This window comes from Platalea leucorodia (assembly GCF_965183815.1).
Source record: "Platalea leucorodia genome assembly, chromosome: 6".
Classification (NCBI taxonomy): domain Eukaryota; kingdom Metazoa; phylum Chordata; class Aves; order Pelecaniformes; family Threskiornithidae; genus Platalea; species Platalea leucorodia.
The window spans coordinates 4,231,650-4,252,233 of NC_138828.1; the positions used below are offsets into that span (position 1 = coordinate 4,231,650).

At 40.9% G+C, this 20,584-nt stretch overlaps 1 protein-coding gene across 1 annotated transcript in view; it reads right to left on the minus strand.

Moving 5' to 3' along the window:
- Positions 1–254: 254 nt before the first annotated feature.
- Positions 255–20,584, minus strand: part of ARSJ (arylsulfatase family member J) — a gene marked incomplete at its 5' end in the record, with an annotated part of 45,699 nt that continues 25,369 nt past the window's right edge. Inside the window, one exon of the mRNA XM_082314781.1 lies at positions 255–2,779. Coding sequence (XP_082170907.1) covers positions 1,378–2,779 — 1,402 coding nt within the window. The 3' untranslated portion in view covers positions 255–1,377. The remainder of the gene's footprint in view (positions 2,780–20,584) is intronic.

The following is a 20,584-nucleotide window of genomic DNA, read 5'->3' on the forward strand; positions in this document are numbered from 1 at the left end:
AGTTTGAGCCATGTCTCAAATTATATACATATTGGAAGAAGACATTCTCCTTCAGAGCAGGAATATCATAAAATCATCCCTGCACCAAAAATAATAGTAATAAAAAAGCTTACTGAGTTCGTTTAAAATAAACGAGGACAGAATTGCTATCTTTGATGCAAAAAAGAGGCAGACTACTTTTATGAATGCCATAAAAATAAACTATTTTAATAGATACATAAATAAAAGGTTTAAAGTAGAATTTTCCCCCCAAACATAAAGATGGCCTAGCTTCTGTACAGAAACTGAACAATATTCACGTGACTACTAAATTAAATAATCACTTTGTTACATTCAAAATAATTGGAGGCAAATACATAATGAAATGATGCACCTGAATCGTTCTCCTTTCTCATCCTAGCAGTGTATACAGTATTTCCTTGTTTTACAGTACTCTGAGGATACGGATCTGTTAAATAAAACTCTGAATGATAGAGTGGAAATAAAATTAAAAATCAAAGGGAAAAAAACCCCAAACAACCCTAGCACCCAAAGGGCTACCTTGCAACACCCAGTAATTAAGGTTTTAATGGAAGAGAAATAAGTATTGAGCTGTAAAATAAATTATGTCTTTTAGATATTGTTGTATAGTTATCTTAAAGTGTTTAAATATTACATTCACTTTGGTGATGTGTTTTTGTCTATGCCTATAATAAATTATACATGGCACGTGCTAGCTGTTCATGTGTGCCGAATAACCACCTTCTGGTTTTACTACAAATGGGGGGAGCTTGGCACATCTAGGAAATTTTAAAAATATTTCTGATTTATGTAAGACAGACAAAATCTAATTCAAAGCAGCTTTCCTCCTATCATGCCCCCCTCCCCAGCACCTCTAAAAGGTTACTCTGATGGCTTCATGATCTTGCTGTGCTGTATCAAAAAATGTCCTAGGTTGGTGACTAACGCTTTCTGACCCACAGAGGTTCTCAAGTTTTGTTTTTCCTTTCTCTCCGGGAATCATCTGTCAGTTTGAGAACATCTGCCAATAACATCTCCATACTCTCCAAATAGTCCAGCTAATTTAGGCAAGGAACCACCATTCGTCCATCGAAAATGAGTTTACTGAAATCAGGTGTTATCGCCATTGTTATCTGGAATGTAGCCGTGATGGGTGAGCACCATTCATCCTGTAGAGGAGAAAGTTTGTCACGTGGCCGTTTACAGACACTCAAGGCAGAGTGTTGAGATACCGTGTGCTGGTGAAATCAGAGAAAAAAATAAAAGACGACAACTTTCATCCATAGTGCAGAGCTAGCATTTCTAGTATATTCTGGCAGAAGTTCAAGAAAGTTGGGCCAAGCTGACTTAGACTTGGCAAAAGTGTGTGCTTAGAGTCTATCCACCAGCAAGACGTGAACGGCAATGTAATGATTGCCCTTTTTTTCGATTTGCTTTTTTCTTGTTCTTGTTCTTCTTTTGCTTATTCGCACCTTTACTTTTATCCGATTTCTTTTTCTTTTCGTCCTCCTTAAACCATGGACCCCAGACGCCTCCATTCAGCTTCGGGTTACTCCGAGGATCCTTAGGTGGGTATCGAACAGGAACCGCAGTCTTATTGAACTGCGAAAGCCTCCGCAACAACTGCTTCACTACATCGGGATACTTTGCAGAGAGGTCCACTCGTTCATACGGATCAGCGGTTATGTTGAAAAGCCACACTGTTTTCCCAGCTGACCAAGAAACGCGTTCGTTGTGCCAGCGGTTGGGGCCCGCGTTACTGAAGGCCTGCGGAGGTACCCAGTCGCTATATCCTGGATTTCCAGTCAGTAGTTTCCAATGATTCACTCTGATGGCAGATTGAATCGCAGTGTTCCAGATCCCATAGCCAGCTGCCCAGGACCCGTTTTTGGCTTTGGTGTAAATCGGGTCAATGTTGTGTAAGATGTCTACCCGGGGAGAACGTCTGCCTTCGCTAATGGTTTCCCATATATCGTAGCCATCCAGCTGGATATCTTCATCGATCTGCCCTTCTGCCAGTGTGATCAAAGTGGGGAACCAGTCTGTGATGTGCACAAGCTCCTTACACACTGACCCTTTGTTTTTCAGAAGGGGGCTATGGACAAACCCGACAGCACGGATGCCTCCTTCCCAATAGGTCCCTTTGCTTCCTCGGAGAGGCCAGTTACTTCCTCCGGCCATTGGCTGCCCACCGTTATCCGAAGAATATATGATAATGCTATTCTCATAGTAACCATACTTCTTCAAAGCAAGGGTTACGTTGTTTATGGCTTCATCCAAACAAGCTAGCATCGCAGCATATCTTCGCCTGTTGATGTTATTTATCGATCGGTAATGTTCAAAATACTTGCCTGGTGCCTGAAGAGGCGAATGAACAGCTTGGTAAGCAATATATAAGAATATAGGTTTCCTGGGGTTATGAGAAGCTAAGATTTGTTGTACTTTTTGTGTGTACATCTGCGTCGAGTAGATGCCGTTGTCATGATCCCAAGCTGCGTTGTCGTTCTCGTACAGGTCGTAGCCACATATCCCAGGGCTGTCACATTTGAAGTGAGTGTAATAGTCACCGCTGCCTAAAAGTGAGCCGAAGAAAGTGTCAAATCCTCTCTGCGTGGGCATGCATTCTCTGCGATAAAACCCCAAGTGCCATTTGCCAACCATGTGCGTTGAATAACCAACCTCCTTCAGCTTCTGAGGTAGCGTGACGTTATCCAGAGGTAGGCAGTTGGGCTGGGTTGGCCGTATAATGGAGTGCTGAAGGCCGGTGTGTATCTGGTACCTGGAGGCAGGGAGGAGACAGGCATCAGGCGGGATGGGGGAAAGAAATGCTCAGGCCCTTACACGAGGACACCCATACGCATAACTGTAACAGAAAATATTCCTGTGCACGCAGCAGTTTTCTCTGGAAATATTTGGAAGTGCATATGTCAAAAACTAACGAGGTCATACTATTAAATCTGCTGAAACCGGAGAACGGCATCTGTTTCGCTTCACGAGAGTTTAAGAGCGGTTCCCCCACCTCCTTTGGCCAGTGGGCAACAACACTGAACAAGAAACATGACACAGCGGCACCGCACACTCCTCTCCCTGCTGGCCTCCTTTCTTAACGTTTTAATTTCCCTGTAGCTGTGAGCGATGTCAAAGGATCTCAGAGGCAGCGCACTGCCTGCGAACCGTTATTTGGGCACTACTATTTTAAAGCTAGCAGTCAAGCCCACAGACCTTTACGGTACCCCTTATGTATAGTACAAACCCTAGAAAGCAGAACGATTGCATGGTTTTTTTCTGAGCATGAATAAGTACTGCAGCACGGACTCGGGACCAGCTCTCACAGCACGTGCAATACTGAAAGCCCGACAGTCTGATTTCTGGTCATCCATCATGCGATATGCATATGGGCTATGACTTCGCAGAGCTATTACTAATATTATAACAACTGAGTCAGTCATCAGCACGCGCTTGATGGGGCCTGGCTCTGCTCTCTCCTGGAACACCTACGGTCCCATGCTCCGGCATTTATCTCCTGAGTAAGAGGCGTAAGTATGCGTGGATAGCAAGTACCCTGGCCAAAATTCAAGGATGCATATGCAGTTACAGTGAAAGAGGTTTATGAGCAATCACCCAGAAGGAAATGATAATTTCATCACTGGCTCTCTTGTTCAACAGGCATCTTCTGTCCTTCCCTAACTGTTCGATGAAATGCTTCCCTCCATGAACTGAGCTAGTCAAAATACCTATATATACAGGAGCACAGATATTTCGAGATACTTTTTTTTTTCCTCCACAGAAAGCTTTCACACGTCCCCATTTAAAAACGATTACAGAAAATTACGTGGATAAATACAATTTTTACAATGCCTCATAATTTGCTAGTGGTAAACATATCTACAGCATATAAATATGCTGGACTTTGAGCATGTAACAGCAGTATATTTAAAGGATAGGATAATAAATTCTGCAGTGCAGTACAGTCTATGTGTAAAGAATACATATGGCCTCCATATGATTAGAAAATGAATTCAGCATGGGCAGTAGTAAGTATCAAAAACCAAGGACAAATCCATTTATATCAGTTTGACACTAAAAATAAAATGTAACAGCACACTATAAACCAAAGACGACTTCTCCCCGAGTGTGAGAATAGATTAAATTCTCAGTCATGAATAGAACAGCTAGGTCCACCAATGCTGTGAATCTTCCCCCAAAACACTTTTTTATTAATTTGTGATAGTGGGAGTTGGGACTTCCTGACACATTCTGCTAGTATTGCCAATCCGATCGGCCTCCTGAGCTATCTAGAAAATTAAAAACATTAGGCTCTGCCTGTCCATAAATAACTTAAAGTCTGCTTTTATATGATGTCTTCCTGGCCAAGATCTTAGAAGGCGCCATAGACATCTTCAATGCCTGCCAATCTGTAATAATTGTGTAACTCCCATTTTATTCTTGAACTTATTTCCACAGAACCAGAAGCTCTCGTCTAACTAATTTATTGCAGAAGCTTTGGGTGTTGCGCTCCTCTGCTTTAAGCTAGCCTGCACTCGGTACGCTGCAGTGCTGCTGCTTGTCTTTGTCTCCCTGGCGCTTTTTCAGAGCATTGTTTCTGTTACCGGTTTGGGGCTCTGGAGCCCTGCCATCCAATTGTCCCCAAACTCACAAGCTGGTGCTGACACTGGAGATACTGCCGTAGTTAAAGCAGACTCTCAGAACTATGCGTTTCTGGGATCTACGCTTTGCTCTTCTAAAAGAAACGTCGTGCGCACGCAAATACCCACATCTTTCCCATGATTCAAGTATAATATCCTTCTCCTTTCAAAACAGGTAAACTACAATAAGGAAACCACGCTGACTGATGGCCGTGCCCCGTACTTCAGTTCGCTCCGTCTTTGAGAGTCCTCAGGGAACTGTGCGGGCAAGGCACTCAGTCTCCCTCCCCTTCTCTTTCCTCCGCCTTGTTAAACTCTTTCAGTAAATTCCCCTTAGTTGATCCAACTGAAAAAGTCCTTGCCCCCACCCTGCTCTTTTAGTAAATAGCTTCTGCTTTCTTCAACATTGACAGCCTCCTCCATCTTGAGATCAACTCCCAGTCCCAGCCGGACGGTTTCTCCCCGATAAGCTATTTTTGCGGGAAATCAGAATTTTCTCTAAAGCGTTATTGTTGTAATAGAGATCCTTCCACTCTTCTCCTCAACAGAGATGCTGAGCCTGGGGGGAACAGGCAACAGAATTTGTGACACATGCAAACCCCCTTGCCTCTTGACAAAGCCTACACCGAAAGCGTGATATTCATACGAAGTTAATTCTCATAAAGAATTCATAAACAACACACAGATTCCCCAGCTAGGGCTTGTCAATTATATATCCAAGCATGAAATTCCTACACTGCTAATCTACAAATACCGAACCAAAAAATATCAAGAATTAGCCTCAGTTATACATATTCTTCCTAGGAAGATATCTGGCATACAGCAACGCGTCTTATTTCAGCAGTCCCCGCCGCACGTTATTCAATAGGCTGGCTACAGTGCACATCGAGCAGCCCCGCTTCTACTCTCCGCTGCTGCCTTTTTTCATGAGACTTCGGTGCGTTTCCCACGTGCGTGTGTGCGCGCTATTTACGGCGTAGCTGTGCTTCTGAATAGACAGGGATGCACACATACAACTAGATACGCATTCTTCTATTCATCTATGTAAAAAGGCATCTGCAAAATAATCAACTTTAAGTAAAAATATTTCACCTGTAGAAACGTTACGAAGAAATATCAACCTCTGATTATCAGAATATTCTTCACTATTACAAAAATGGTCGGGATTTGCTCACTGCTCTGTGCCACATGCCTTCCTAATTGGTCCAGTATGTGCCGATATTACTTTTTCAGTGAACGTATGTTGTTTCCAAAGGACTTGCAGACCATTCATGGGAAAACAAGGTAATCTGAGCAAAAGATGGCGATTATATGGAAGCAAATGGCATTAATAGCAATAGGAAAAGTGTCTCGACATTACTGTTTTGAAGCTGTATTTAGACAGTGCAAGAGGAGAAAAAACTGACCAAGGCAAAACCTAAAGGAAATAAGAGGCAGATGCCGATTTTGGGGGAGTTCTCTAGAAGATAAACTCACGAGCTCACTAACTGCCATGAAACGTCTGTGAAATACATTCGATAGATTTCATCGCTTTCTACCACAAGATTAGCTAATTCTTCAGAATAAATTGGTTGAATTTAATCCCAAATGCAGAAAGCAAGTTATGATCGTGAATAGTCTGGAATTCATTACGATAATTACAACACTAGTAGCCAGTTAAATATAAGCAAATGCTGACAGGCCACAGAATCTAATTTCATAGTTTTTTAGACTTTGACCTGTATGGACAGTATTTACATAAAGGTAATAGACTGATAATATTCTGTATAAAGTATAGGGGTTCAAGACTTGTGAATACTTTATACGCATGCACTACGCTCTCTTTCTCCCTACCCCTCCAAGTTTCTAGTTCGTGGCTGTCTCTATTAAATACCTGAAATATTGAAATTTGCAGAACAAGGAACTAAGTAAAATTTATGTGAAATGTTCAGCTAATGATATGCGTATTGAAAATTCATTTATCCTCACTACATGGGGATGGCTCTTTGCACATTTTGTGCTCTTATTTCTATTTTCCTAGTGTGGAAGTTGTTCAGATGTTTACAGTAAAAACACCGTGATAACTGTTCCAGCCAAGGCAGCTGTTTAATGCTAGCTGACTGTTACAGCACTTTGTTTACTTGTTTGTAGTGGAAACTTTAAAGCAACGGGCTCCCAATGGGAGCATCTTGCTGACTTCACAGGTCCTTTGCTTCTTGGATCCTGAGAGGAATATTTCAGAGGTTTCTTAAAATAAATAAATAACCAAATAAATCCTCCATCCTGAGTCTGAGCTCATGATACTGCTTTCCAACATGATTTCCCTTCCTGTTTTAATCTAGAAAGACACAAAGCTAAGCCAGTGGCTTTTACATTACTCCTACCTTCAGTCTCAAGGTGCAGAGACCATTAAGTTGTTAAAGGTCAACTGTACATTCAAGTGCCAGAGTCTTTGTGGACGTAAATCACCACCGGGACACTAAAGTCAATTTGACCTGAGCTTGAGGAATGCATTAACATTTGGAGGCTTAATTTCCCCCTTCTGATGTCCTTAGTAAAGCTAAATTAGTTTCCCAGTTCTCATCTGGAGAGCAAACCAAAGTAGAGAAGTGGATCAATGACAGTAATCTTTGCACATTTTCACTACTATTCCCCTGAAGCAGAGAGCAAGACTTAGGGTCTGTGTAGTAGAAGAGATTCTCCTGGCATGCCTCACGTCCCCACGGTGCTCATGCAGTCTTAAACAAATGTAGGCCAAACCAGTCTTCCTTTAAAGAAGTTTCCCTAAGGAGTTTTCTATTGAGTATATTCCCCCCCTAACTTCAGGGTGGGTTCTGCACTGGGAAAGAAGCTGGGATGTTTCTAATTTTGTAGTGTGCATGTACAAAACTATTGGGTTTAAGCTTTCATAATTTTAAAATACTGCATTAATTGTCTGCAAACTGAGATTCTTTTAAGGCTCACTGAAGATTAACAAAGAAGCACAGTTTGAAGTTTCTAATTTCAGGAACTTTTGCTAGCACGGTTCTAGTTAGTACATGTGGAAAATGTATTTTTATTATGCTTGCATAGCTCAGGATTTGTGGAAAAAAAATCTCAATTTTTAAAATAATAAACTCTAGTCTAGGATTTAGAAAAGAATATTTAAAAAAAAATCATTTGCCAGAAGGTGTTGCAAACAAAGTGACAGCACTGAGTTATGCATGCTACATTAATTATAGGGACCATTATTGATGATTATGCATTTCCTCATTAAAAATAATAAAATATACCTAGCAGATACCAGTCTATAAAGTAGGCTTAGGGATTGCTAAAGAACAGTCTTTGACATCTTACCTGAAACTGTGTGTATAGCACAACAGCTAGAAATCTAGCTATTCCAGATGAGTAAAGAATATAGAAATCAGTGACATTTTTTGCTTGGAGGTTCCCGGTCCTCAGAGGTCCAAGTTAGCGGGAAGAGAAGAAACCCAACATCCCACTTGTCACCAGCAAATCATTAGAAGCAGGACTCAGTGACCAGTAAGAGAAAACAGATATAATAAAGACTTCTTTGTAGTGGACTGAGTTTTTAACATAGAGTCCACAAACCCTAATAGTTTGAAAAAGCTGTTACTTTGGGCAGATATGTTTACTCTTATTTACCGCAAAGTTGTTCTGAGCTCTGCAAGATGCTTGCGAGGGAAGCAGAAGCTGTCCAGAAGCTCTTCTGCTTTCAGCCCTCCCAACAGGCTGGTGAAGAGCATGGCAGAGAGATGCAAAGTTCCTGGTCAGACATGGAGCAACATGGAAGAATCACACGAAAATGATTTCGCATCAGAAATATTTGCCATGGGAACTGTTTTATGCTGAATCTGCTAAGGTTTTTAAAACTAAAATCAGAGAGTAAAGCTGGAAAAGGGGCAGGTTGATACCGGAGACACTGGGGCAGAGAGATAGAGCTAAGCTGATTTAAATGAGATGCAAATAAACCTATCACAGCCTGACATGAATTGCTGCAAAGCAGTCAGCGAGTATCAATTCATAGTCCCTTCAGACTGAGGACAATGAAAGCCACAGCCTGTAGCCACAGTGCTTCTTTCGCATTTTGTATTAAGTACATTTACTGATAAGCAAAATGTTTTCTGAATTTTCAGTCTTTTCCTAACTTAGAGATGGATGACAAGTCTTGCCTTTGCTAATTTCCACTTATCATGCTTAGATGAGGGCAAAAGCAGGCAGTAGGCATCTCAGCATTTGTTACGGTAGCAAGTTTGAATATCTGTTCTAGACAAGACCAGGTTAGCTAAACTCCGTCAATCACGTTTCTTCAGTATTGACGGTCTGTGGCAACGGTGTGTTAGTCCATGTGATACGTTTTCTAAATGCTAGCATAAAAGTTTTGGGTTTCATGCAATATAGGCTTCTCAGAAACAAGCTTAAGGAGCCTATACTATATAAGTTAGTTTGTCTTTCAGAAACAGCAGCTATGCAGCTGCGCTGGAGAAAGTGGTTTTTTCTGCCCTAAGTGCCGGATACTTGGTTCCAAAGTAAAGTTACAGCTAAGGCTTCAGTTCAACATACAGTTTAAATAAGAATGTGATTTCAGCCAGGTAGTTGGCTGAACCAGGACCAAAGTAAGCAATCGAAGTTTGTGCCATGAACATGAGTGATGCTATAGGTATGGAAATAACTCTCAAGTCAGCCGTGCAGCATTTTGTCCTGGTTAAAATTCTGAACACCACTAAGGAGTGAAGGGAACGCCTTCTACATTAGAACACGATCGGTCACAAAATGTACCCTTTTACTGAACAATATAAATTAAGGGTAGAAAGGATGTATTGGCTCATGCTGCCTATTTTTCTACCTGCTTAAGATTGTGGGTAAGATATTCCGCATATCTACAATATTGTCCCAGTGGTTTGAATTAGATATGAAATACTTTTATTGATAGGTGCAAATGGTACTATGCTAGGGAGTTACTTCTCTGAGATGGTGGCTGCACGACTTACAGAAGAAAATCTCCTTGTAGAAAAAAGAGGAGCAAAGATTTATTACCAGAGCACAGAGGCAGTTCTTCGCTGGGATATGAGTTATGGCTGAAGGGTTCAAGTGAGCTCTGCTGCAGCAAATGACAGGCAGAATACTGTGCCACAGCCGGACCAACGCTGCTTAATTTTTTTGAGGGATTTGCGGGAGGCAAAGACTGTCCGCTTTCTGAAGTAGGCATGATCCCCCCGGTTCCCGTAGTCCTGGTTCCCACCTATTCAACTGACGGAATGCTGAATGGATCAGAGAAGCAAATGCAGCATTAAAGACTAAATGGGAACTCCAAACCTTTGCAGACTTTCACTGTGTCGGCCCACGTAAAACAGAACTGAAGCTTTCACACGCAGACATACACACATTCATTTCATCTTCAGCTATGTTCCTTGAATTTTTATGTGCTTATAAATCAGAGCAGAAAAATATCCACTTCTAAACCAAGCGTTTACATAAAAAGTCTAACTCAAATAATTTACTGTTTTATCACTCTGGCAGTGCTACTGCAAACATTTCACTTGAAAGATTCTGAATCTTGCCCTACTTTCAAGTTTTTGGGGGGGTGGCGGTGAAGGTTTTTTTGTGTTTTTAAATCAGCTAAGGCTCTTCCATCAAATACAGGAAAAGCAAAAAAAAAAAGTAGCGATTTATTCGTGGACTAATAACGTAACCGTTTTTGTTCCAGTTACCTTTTTCCAAGGACCTACAGGAGTTGAGGTATCCTTGTTTAACCAAATGCCATTTGGATTTTGATGCATTGACTCAAGCTCAAAATAATTTGGAAATTCTGATCTCATGCAAGCCCTGACATTTGGTCATCTGAATAACGTCCTTACACCACTATATTGCTTATACCGCACATGTATTTTTATCATCCAGCACATCGAAATGCCACCCAGGGGTATATTAATAAAAATAAACATTTATCAATAGCAAGAACCAGAGGGACTTCCAGCAAGATCCTTGTGGTGGTTCAGAAGTGCCGGTACAGCGCCGGACCCTGCTGCTCGAAAGCTGGAGAACCAAGCCAGAAAATGTTGTTCTTTGTGGCTCTATATTCTGACCAGTTTTGCATCGCAAGGTTATGCACCAGCTCTACTCTCTTTTATCTTACCAGCTCCTGCTGACGCAACTGGCACCCCAGGAGCGAGGCAGAGCTTGGTGAACAGCGGGAAAGAAACGGTTGTCTCCAGAGTTGCTAGCTTTAAAGGAAAAATAGCTGGCACTGGGACCAAGCTGGGAGAGGAAAGAAACAGAAATCTTTGTGTTTCCTCGGGGTGACTCTGCCTGGCTGCAAGGGCCAGGTAGTGCAGGGAAAAATAAAAATCATGTAATGAAACTCAAGCAGAAGTTTCAACTTTAAATCACCCCACAAATTAACTTGTAATTAGTAGTTTCATACGCTAATTCCGATTTTTTTTGCAAAACATTATTAAACTGGCAGCATATCCGCTACTAACCTTTCCTGTCATTGAGACAATTTATCTGCCCAAATGGGAGGACAAAAAGGATAAAGGAGAACGTGGGAGTCGGCAGCAGCTGGAATGCATATGTGTATATGCAGCTATTGTTTTCTCTGCTCCGACTTCGCTGCAGCTGTGGAAACAGAGCACAATGTTTCCAACTTTATCACTGAATGTTATTCATTTAGAAAAAAGGGGGGGGGGGAAAATGCGCGATTGCATAATCGGCGCTCCCGGTTTCATGTCTACATGGAAGTGACATGCAAAGAAAACAATTTGACTCAATACTTTGCATGCCAACCACAAATCCAGACATTGCCACCAAATTCTGGGCTCTCAGCAAAAATAGATCCCATCGGATATTACACCTAATCAACATGTTACAAGGAAAAGCAATGCACTGCTGTGAGTTCAGGAGTATACTGCAGCTACACTGGCAAGAAGAGGAGCTCACATAAACAGACTATCCCTGCGTATTGCTCTCAAGTTAAGGCAAGAAAATGGCAAAGGAAATCCATTAGCAAGAGATTAACTTTTTAGTCCTGCTTCAATCATTTTTACAGAAGGAAAACCAGAAGAAAATGAGATAAATGGAGTCTACAAGCCATGAATTGGCATGCAGAATTCCCCCCTCGGGTACTTCAAAAACTGGTCTGCAGACCCTGTTGCAAGCACTGCATGAGGCTGGAGCGAGACCAGCATGCCAGAACAGGGACATGGCACCTACCAGTTTGTAAAGGTTGTTCTCTGTGCTACAGCACGTAACCCCTGAGCATTGAAAGCGCGTAAAAGTGGCCTTCATTTTAACCTGTGTGTTCACTTCTGTGCTGGAGAGAATACCATCTCAGATACTATTAATATCCTGGACTAGTCATTCTTGCAGATAGGGTAAATTTCAATGTGTCTCATTGCAGCATTTTCCTAAAAGAATACATTAATTAGTAATAACATAGGCATTTTTACATGACGAGAAAAAAAAAATGCCATGGACACACGTGAAATATTTTTTCAGCTAAAAATCTCAAGGTTGAAACTCATAATTCTGTGACAGTTTAGAAAAATTAGTTCATCTCTATATAAGAAGAATTTATTCAGTGAATGCACCTAAGGAACGTGAAAGATATTAATTATATGGTTGCCTTTCATAAGAAGACATCTTTCATAAAAATGACATACTTGATAGCAGTCCTTATGGTAGCAGCCAAACAGTTATTTTCTTACCTTACACTTTAATTGAAGTACCCATTTTGACCATTTATTACTATTTCTGAATTAATATTGTCCTTACATATTTATTCATATATCCAGTACTTAGAGCCTACATCAATCTAAATGCTGTAAAATGACCTTGAATTGACAGCAAGGATGACTGAGGACAAAATGACGAGATGTAAAATATAGGTTAACAACTACCATGTCATGGTTTTATATGATATCATTTGAGAGAGATAATTGCTTTATAATTTAAGAACATTATGACACTGAAAAAAAATCAGGATTATTCGGAGGTCCAGAGACATCTCAACTGTTTTAGATACCTTCACACAACACCCAAACTTTGTGAAAGCTGTAATTTTCTATTACCTATTGAATGACTACATAAACATGCCATTTCTCAGCATGACATTGGAGAATGTCATAGTTTCATCACTTTATTGAGCTTAAATACATCATAGGCCATTAAGTTTCTTTTGAAACCTCAGATTAGTCTTTAAGACTCTAATATAAAATTAGAGATAAATTATTGTTGAGAGTATGCCAATCAAGTGGTAATGGCCACAATCTCTTTTTAGTATTTTTAATATTCCGATTGTCCTGCTCTATGATATGTCTCAAGCTCAACAGCCTGAAAGCACCTATTACAGGAAAGAGAACAGATTCTAGCCCCTTTAATCAATATGTAGCTACTTAAACACAAGGATCGATTCCATCAGTTTCAATTGAATACTCTTTCAGATAAATTTGTGCTCAGTGTCATCAAAATGAGTCCCTGAATTAATGCACGAAACCCCTTTTCTAGTGTAGACATTCACTGTGAACGCTGATTAATTAAGAAATAGTCTTGGATGATTATTTCTGTTTCACCTCAACTTTGCTATTCTGTTTGTTCTGCTTAATGCGGTCTATCGTATAACATTATTGTAAAAAAGGAAATCATTATCTCTTCCTTCATCTCCCATATATCACCCAGAAGTTCAACATAGCAGGATACCCACCTAGAGCAACGTGATATAGCTGAGCATTTATGTTTAAAGCTTAATTACACATTTCTAGACACTTGCCGACACATCAGCTGCATATTAAATGGTAAACTATTATTCAAAACTGAATAAGTGAGAGCGCACCATCCACTTAATCCCCTTAAGCAACAGAACTTCAAGTTTCACACACCCTGCAGTGCCCACCCAGACACCTCCTGTTTAAGGTCTTTAACACCAGCATTCTTGTCAGCAAGACAACGATGCCCTTCGCTGTTGTCCCTACCGGTATCCTGGGACAGACACATGCCAGGAATCATTTCATGCCACTCCAGAACTTCTGCTAGAGCTGAAATAATTTTCCAAGAAAAGCTACAGCCCCGGTAATATGAAGAACAGCTTTATCTGGATTGAAGAAAAAAATGCATTTTGACTTCTCAACAACATAGCTAGTTTTCTGGGCTGACATTTACTGGCAACAGCAGTGGCACTGAATCATTAGCAAAAGGAATAACCTTGACTTGAAACAGAGGGCTGGGAGCCAAGAGACACACTTTCTTCTGGGTTCTGCATAGTTTTTAGCCTGAGCACCGCAACTGCCCTCTACTGCTTTTGTCCTGTTGACACTTCGATATTAGTTTCTTCGTCTTTTGTGTTTCTCATCCCTTTCAGGAGGGATGGCGCTATGTCCCTTGTACAACACAGCTAACGCTCAAAATGGGCTTTTTAGTCTTCTGATAAAAAACATTGGCAGGACGCAAAGGAGCATCACCCTGATCCTAAAACCAGTTTGCAACTGGATTTGTTAAAACACAGTACTTACCAGCATCTACTTATTTGCAGTGATTACTGGTAGTTATGTACGAATTCTGTCACGTATTGCTGGCTACTGAACTAGATCCTGCTTCCTCATTAAATTCAGACTGTTGTAAGCGCTACTGGATTTTCTTTTCTGCTTCCCGATTCACTTGAGAAACATTGTATTAAACCCCATTTTTCAGAACTGACCACAGCATGCCAGTCCATTTTTGGTTAAGACAACGGCTGGTGCTGAAGGCACTGTATGCAGTTCCCGAAGAAATAATGTATTAAGATAATGAAGTATTTTATTAACCTGTGTCCAAGATGAAAGGTTCCTGGTTGACAACATGGGGAAATGAAACATCTTTGTTTGTTCACAGGGGAGATTCAACATGGAAATGAAGTGCTTTCGCTGCCATTATCTGAGTGGATGTAGATGTAGGTGTGCTTTTGCAGCAAAGGAAGGAAGGAGTGGGGAGCAGTGTTTCTGGGCTGTCAGTCGTTCATGTGACAACTTCTAACTAACACATCAGAGATAGTACCTACTGTATAATATGGCATAAAAAGGAAAGTAAGATGTCTGTATTCAAAGCACGATGTCTTTCTTACTTTAGGGATTTTCAAATTTCTGGAAGGCAATAAAAGCGTGAAGACAAACTGAACTCCCCTCCCACGTATTCTTAAATTTTGTGGTCATCAGTTTCTTTCTCCCTTAAAAGCTCCATATGTTGGAACTGAAAAGGAACAAACCAACTTCAGCAGGTACCACGTCCAGCTCACTGCAACCCATCCCTTGTAACAGGAGCAAATACTAAAAAGCCCCTGAGATTCAGCTCCCACAGCTGCCTCTGACCGTGACTTGGTACTTCATAGGGCTGTTTTCTCCTTCTGCACCAAACGGATTCAAATTGCTCTCTTTGCGCTCTGTCCAAATTAGGCAAAGGCTAGAAGAAACGTAAGGCTGCTATGCGGAGCAGGAGCGCAGTGAAATCCAAGAGCTCTCTGTTCTGGTGATTAATGGCAGCCCACACATTTGATGCCTGCAAGATGCCAGGGCATGGGGTACTACGAACCCCCCTCCCACCATCCTGCTACCCTTTTCGCTTCCCTTCAGTCTCCTACACCATGGAAGAGAACAAACTAGAGTTAATAAGGGACGGAGGTTAACAGCACGTCTGTTCCTAGGCCTCCATGCGACTGAATAATGAAGTGATTTGGATAAATGCTTCTTTATTTCCCTCCTAAATCCGGCTTAGCAAAACAAGTAGTGCTATCTTGCATGTCACTGCTGCACTCTCTAATCCCTTCTAACAATCGGTAATTTCTCATTTATGCTGCTCCTCACTCGCATCTTGCCTTACTGTTTGCATTGCGGGAGCGTCCCAACAGCCTAACAGAGACGGAGGCCGCAGTGCCTGGAAATAAAATGGAGTAGAAGATAGGGGGAGAATGGAAACAGGTGCCTAATCATTGTTAGTCCAACAAAAATCTAGAAACGACGTCTCTTACATGTACAGCAATTATGTCTAAAACCAGACAAAGCATACATAAAGTATTTGCTATAAAAAGTTAATATATTAATGAAACCATGCCTTATTTAAGATGTTAGTAGGTGATGTTGATCCCAGACAAAATACCACAAGAATGACTCATCTAATGGAGTGAGCTGGATAAGCGCGAGGTGTAAACCAGACACACACAAAGTTTTGGCAGTATGCATTCAATATATTAAACAATTAAATCCTAGTACATTCATGAAGCCTATGCATTGATGCCATCAACGTTGTACGCCTGCCTTTTGTGGGGCTTCTTCCCCCCTACCTGAAAACACCTGTTTAATAGAGTGATATTAGCATCATATACCCTGTGATAAGTGATTTAAGGACAGATGCCCTCTTGAAAACGTAGATGACTCATACTGAGGTAGGAGGTATCCTATTCTATATGTATAATATTCTATACTGTGCTATAAAAGAACTTCAAGGCAAAGAGTAACTTGGCAGAGGTGGATGGGATTATCAGCCTGATTCAGGCATCAAAACTAAGGATGAAGTTCTCACTGACTTCACAGGGCTCTTGTTCAGATCTCTTATTTTAGTACTTTGGACCTCACTGCCCTTTCCATACTCTAAGGCACTCCAGAAGGGCACTACCAGATGGACACTTGATAGTAACCCATTTTGCTCTACAGTCAAACTAAAAGATGCTCATACATTCATATTTCTCTCGTTCAGCTGTATGCTGTTCTTATTTTTGAGCTCACTACACCCTACCCATGTATATTATACAGAAAGAATGAGCATAAATTGTGGTGTTGTGTTACTAATTGATTGCATATATTGTCATAGCCCATGAATTTCCATCACTAACTTCAACAGTTGAAAGACAAAATCAACATAATATTGTAAATTAAAAACAATTAAGAAAAGCTGAAGTAATTTAAATCGTCATCTTTCAGAATGTGAAATCTTTACTTTTCCAAAGATTTCTTTTGGAGCCATGAGAAATCAAACTCTTTAAAAAAGTAAAAATAAAAGGTAGAAGTAGTGATTCTTTGAGAAATATTACTTGTTAAGGAGAAAGGGAAACATTTCACATTTATCAAAGTGTTTGTTTCATTAAATAGCTATAGAGCTCTGACTCGGGAAGATCCCTTTGTATGGACAGACCTTCCACACCTGCTGACATTCCTTGGAGACAGAAGAGCTTTCTCGAATGGGATGGATTTAAACAACTGCCTGTTCTTGAACTGATGCTTAAGTGCGCTCCCCGCCTTTGCAACATGACAAGAATTTTAGAAACCAGTCTTAAAATGTTTCTACAGCTAAGACACAAGTAGGTGCCTAATGGGATTCTCAAAAACATGTCCCTAAATCTCCATGAAATCAATACAAGTTACAGCAACTAAAAAAAGACCACTGATTCCCAATCTGCATTATTAAGCTTTGTCGTGGTTTAACCTGGCAGGCAGCTAAACAGCACGCAGCCGTTCGCTCCCTCCCTCCCCCAGCGGGATGGGGAAGAGAGTCAGGGGGGAAAAAAAGTAAGATTTGTGGGTTGAGATAAAGACAGTTTAATAGGACAGAAAAGGAAGGGAAAATAATAATAATACCGATGATAAAAGAATATACAAAATAAGTGACGCGCAACTCAATTGCTCACCACCCACCGACCGATGCTCAGCCAGTTCCCGAGCAGCGGCCCCCCAGCCAGCTTCCCCCCAGTTTCTATGCCAAGCATGACATCATACATGACATCATACGGTACGGAATAGCCCCTTGGCCAGTCAGGGTCTGCTGTCCTGGCTGTGCCCCCTCCCAGCTTCTTGTGCACCTCCAGCCTTCTCAGTCGGTAGAGCATGGGAAGCTGAAAAGTCTTTGACTTAACGTAAGCACTACTTAGCAACAACTAAAACATCAGTGTCTTATCAACATATTCTCATCCTAAACCCAAAACACAGCAGTATACCAGCTACTAGGAAGAAAATTAACTCTATTGCAGCCAAAACCAGGACAAGCTTCCTTCAAAAAAAAATCTGTTCCTTCAAGATTTTTCTGTAACCCCTGCACTCCAGCCAGGGCAACTGGATTTGATAAGGTGGGCACAAACTTATGTATACTTGTGTGTGCGTGGGGAGGGCTAATATGACATCTAGCTCCTTAGGGTAGCATGGCAACTTCTTTATTAAGAAAAAATATGTACACTGACCAAAATGCTTATTTTGCTAAAGGAGATCAGTAAATTGTTCTCTATTTTGACTTATAATCCTCTTGCCCCAGTCGAACTGTACACCGTATAAGCAAATACATGAATGATGTAGTCTCCCCCCCCGTTTTTTTTTCTTTTGCAAAAGGGGAATTAAAAGGGCATACTCTGTTTTCTCAGAGGTTCCAAACCAAAATTATCATCATCACAGAAAAGCAACTCCTACACATTTGATCTTTAACCTTAGGGCTTCTTGTGGGAGCCAAGCATTTGCTGAAAAAGACAACAGTAAGACCATAACCCATCACTCCTTTTCAAGCGCAGTTAACTACGTGGAACATTACTCAATCAGTGGCAAATAACTTGTGGCTCCCAAATCACTTATGTCCTTTCAAGGTTGTGAAATTATGGATTTCAGTGGTTAATAATCACGGCAATAATGTCAAAATTAACAAAATGCTGTAATGCCAAACGAATGAAGCATCGTCATTTAGAGTCTGTTCTTGTTATTTTCAACATTCATCTCTGTGTGGGCAGAGCAATATGGGAATTGCGAGGATTGTAAAGGGAAAAGAGGGAAGGAGAAGAAAGAAGGATCAGGCATGCTTCGTATCTGTCATGAATGAGAAGACAAATTATGTCTTTCCTCTTCAGGAGCCAAGAGAGTTAAAGGAGGAGAAAATCAGCACAACTGAACACACGCATAGTGATTTGCTGACATTGTATAGTATTGTCTGCATTACAACCATACAATACCACACAGAGCTGATGAGTTGTGACAATACCACAGAGCTATCTTCATTTGAAAGAACGTGAAGATGTTAATAAAACTGCCGAATCTGCGAACATCACATCTGTTCAGTTGTCTTTCTAAGAGACTTTTCCATTCACTAAATAAAATCCGTCTTCTCAGTGTAGCTCTAATGGGTCACATAGGAGGGAAGCAGCCCAGAAGAAGCTGTAAACCCTTCAGGGAGCCTGTCAGCTGACTCAGTAACACAATTCTTATCTGTATCTTCCTATTAGTAACAACAATATAGAACTCATTTACATCGCTTTTCCTTTTCAGTCTCAAAGAGTCCCACAAAACAGATAAATCAACATCCCTATTTTAAATATAGGCGCTCCGAGATAGGGAAAAATGAAGCATCTCGCAGAAGTAACCCAGCACCAAAGGCACGACTGTAGAAAGAGCCCTGGTCTTCCCAGTCGCAGCCTGGGGCTCCACAGCGGCATAAGAAAAGTCCGCGATTAGGTTCAGTGCCCCAGAGATGGACAACAAGAGAGCTCTTAAAAAGGCAGCCTCACACAAGGAAAGGTTAGAAAAGCAAGAAGATAGTCGGATGCATGATGCTAACTGATTTTCAGTTACAAACTAGATCAAGTTTGTGTGTTGACAATTTTCTCTACAGATTTTTATCCATCTACATTAACCAAACCTGAAACCTCGGGTACTGCATTTCCTCACAATTTACAACTTGAGCTTAGTAAGTCATTGCCAACTTTGCAACTACTGGCTGAGAGCAATGGGCTTATCAAGGATCAGTTAACCAGGTTTCTCACAAGAGTGGGTGCACACTGTAAAACACATTTTCAACTGGTTCTGCGAATGTGCCCCTGCAACTTAACCATGCTGCCTAAATGTACCAGTTCTTCACTAACCGTCCCAGTTGACTTGTTCAATATTCAGCACATAATATATTTTGGATTCTAGTAATCTGGCTGCACGACTGTAAAATTCCTCAACAGTTCATCTTATGCCCAGCTTTTCATGAGCAGTGCTCTATAAATGGCAGGACCAACTTCTTAGCTTTTATTTGTGTTAAAACGAAACATCTGCTTTTCAAAACCAGGCTCACGTACGCGTGTTCAAAATCAAAATGCAAGAGAGGCGGCTAAAGAGTCAGCAGCAACAAAATGGGATAGCGGCAAAAGATCTGTAAAGCCCTAGCTTGCATTCCTTGGTGAGCTAAGAGCCTGGGCTAAACGTGCGTTTTGGCTCTGACTTGGGAAAATGAAGTTTCTTCTGTCTTTCTGATATCATCTCTTTGACCAACAGGGGAGCAGTACTGATGGACATCTGGGGAAACTGCATCAATCTCTCCTGGTAAGAATGGCGACCGCTGCACCACATTAGGAAGAAAGGAGATGAAAGAAAGAAGGGAAAGATGAAAAATCCACAAAAACCACATTAGAATCAGAGTGGAACTTAGTGATTTCATTAGGGCTTGATCCAGTTATTAACATTACCTGAAACTTCAAATTAAGTCTTTCATTACTTTTTGTACACTTTTCTTTACAACTTTCAGTAAATAATATTTCAGACATAAAGCCAGTAGTAGGTATTGTTATTTAAGTGCAGTATTTTAAAAACAAATAGCTACTTATCTAAACTGAAAAGAAATTTGAAAAGCATGTAATCTAGACATGACGATATGTAATAACAGTGTAAAGGACACCACGAGCTAGCTAACGGACAACATAATTACTTCTCAGGCTTTTATTGCCTGGAAGTTAAGATTTTTTTTCTGCTTTGGGGGGTGGTGGTGGGTTTTGGTTTTTTTTGAATATCATTCAAGTTTAAACAGCCCATTAAATTTTCTGATGTTGCTTCCCTCCTGCCCCTTTTTCATTTGCAGATTGCATTATTATGCAGAAAAATAAAAATCTTGTGGCAAACTAGTTTTCTGCACTTGGTCACAAAGAGCATAGCTTGGCAATGATGCATCAGCCTAGGAACAACAGAATAGCAAAGCCCTGAATTATTGTA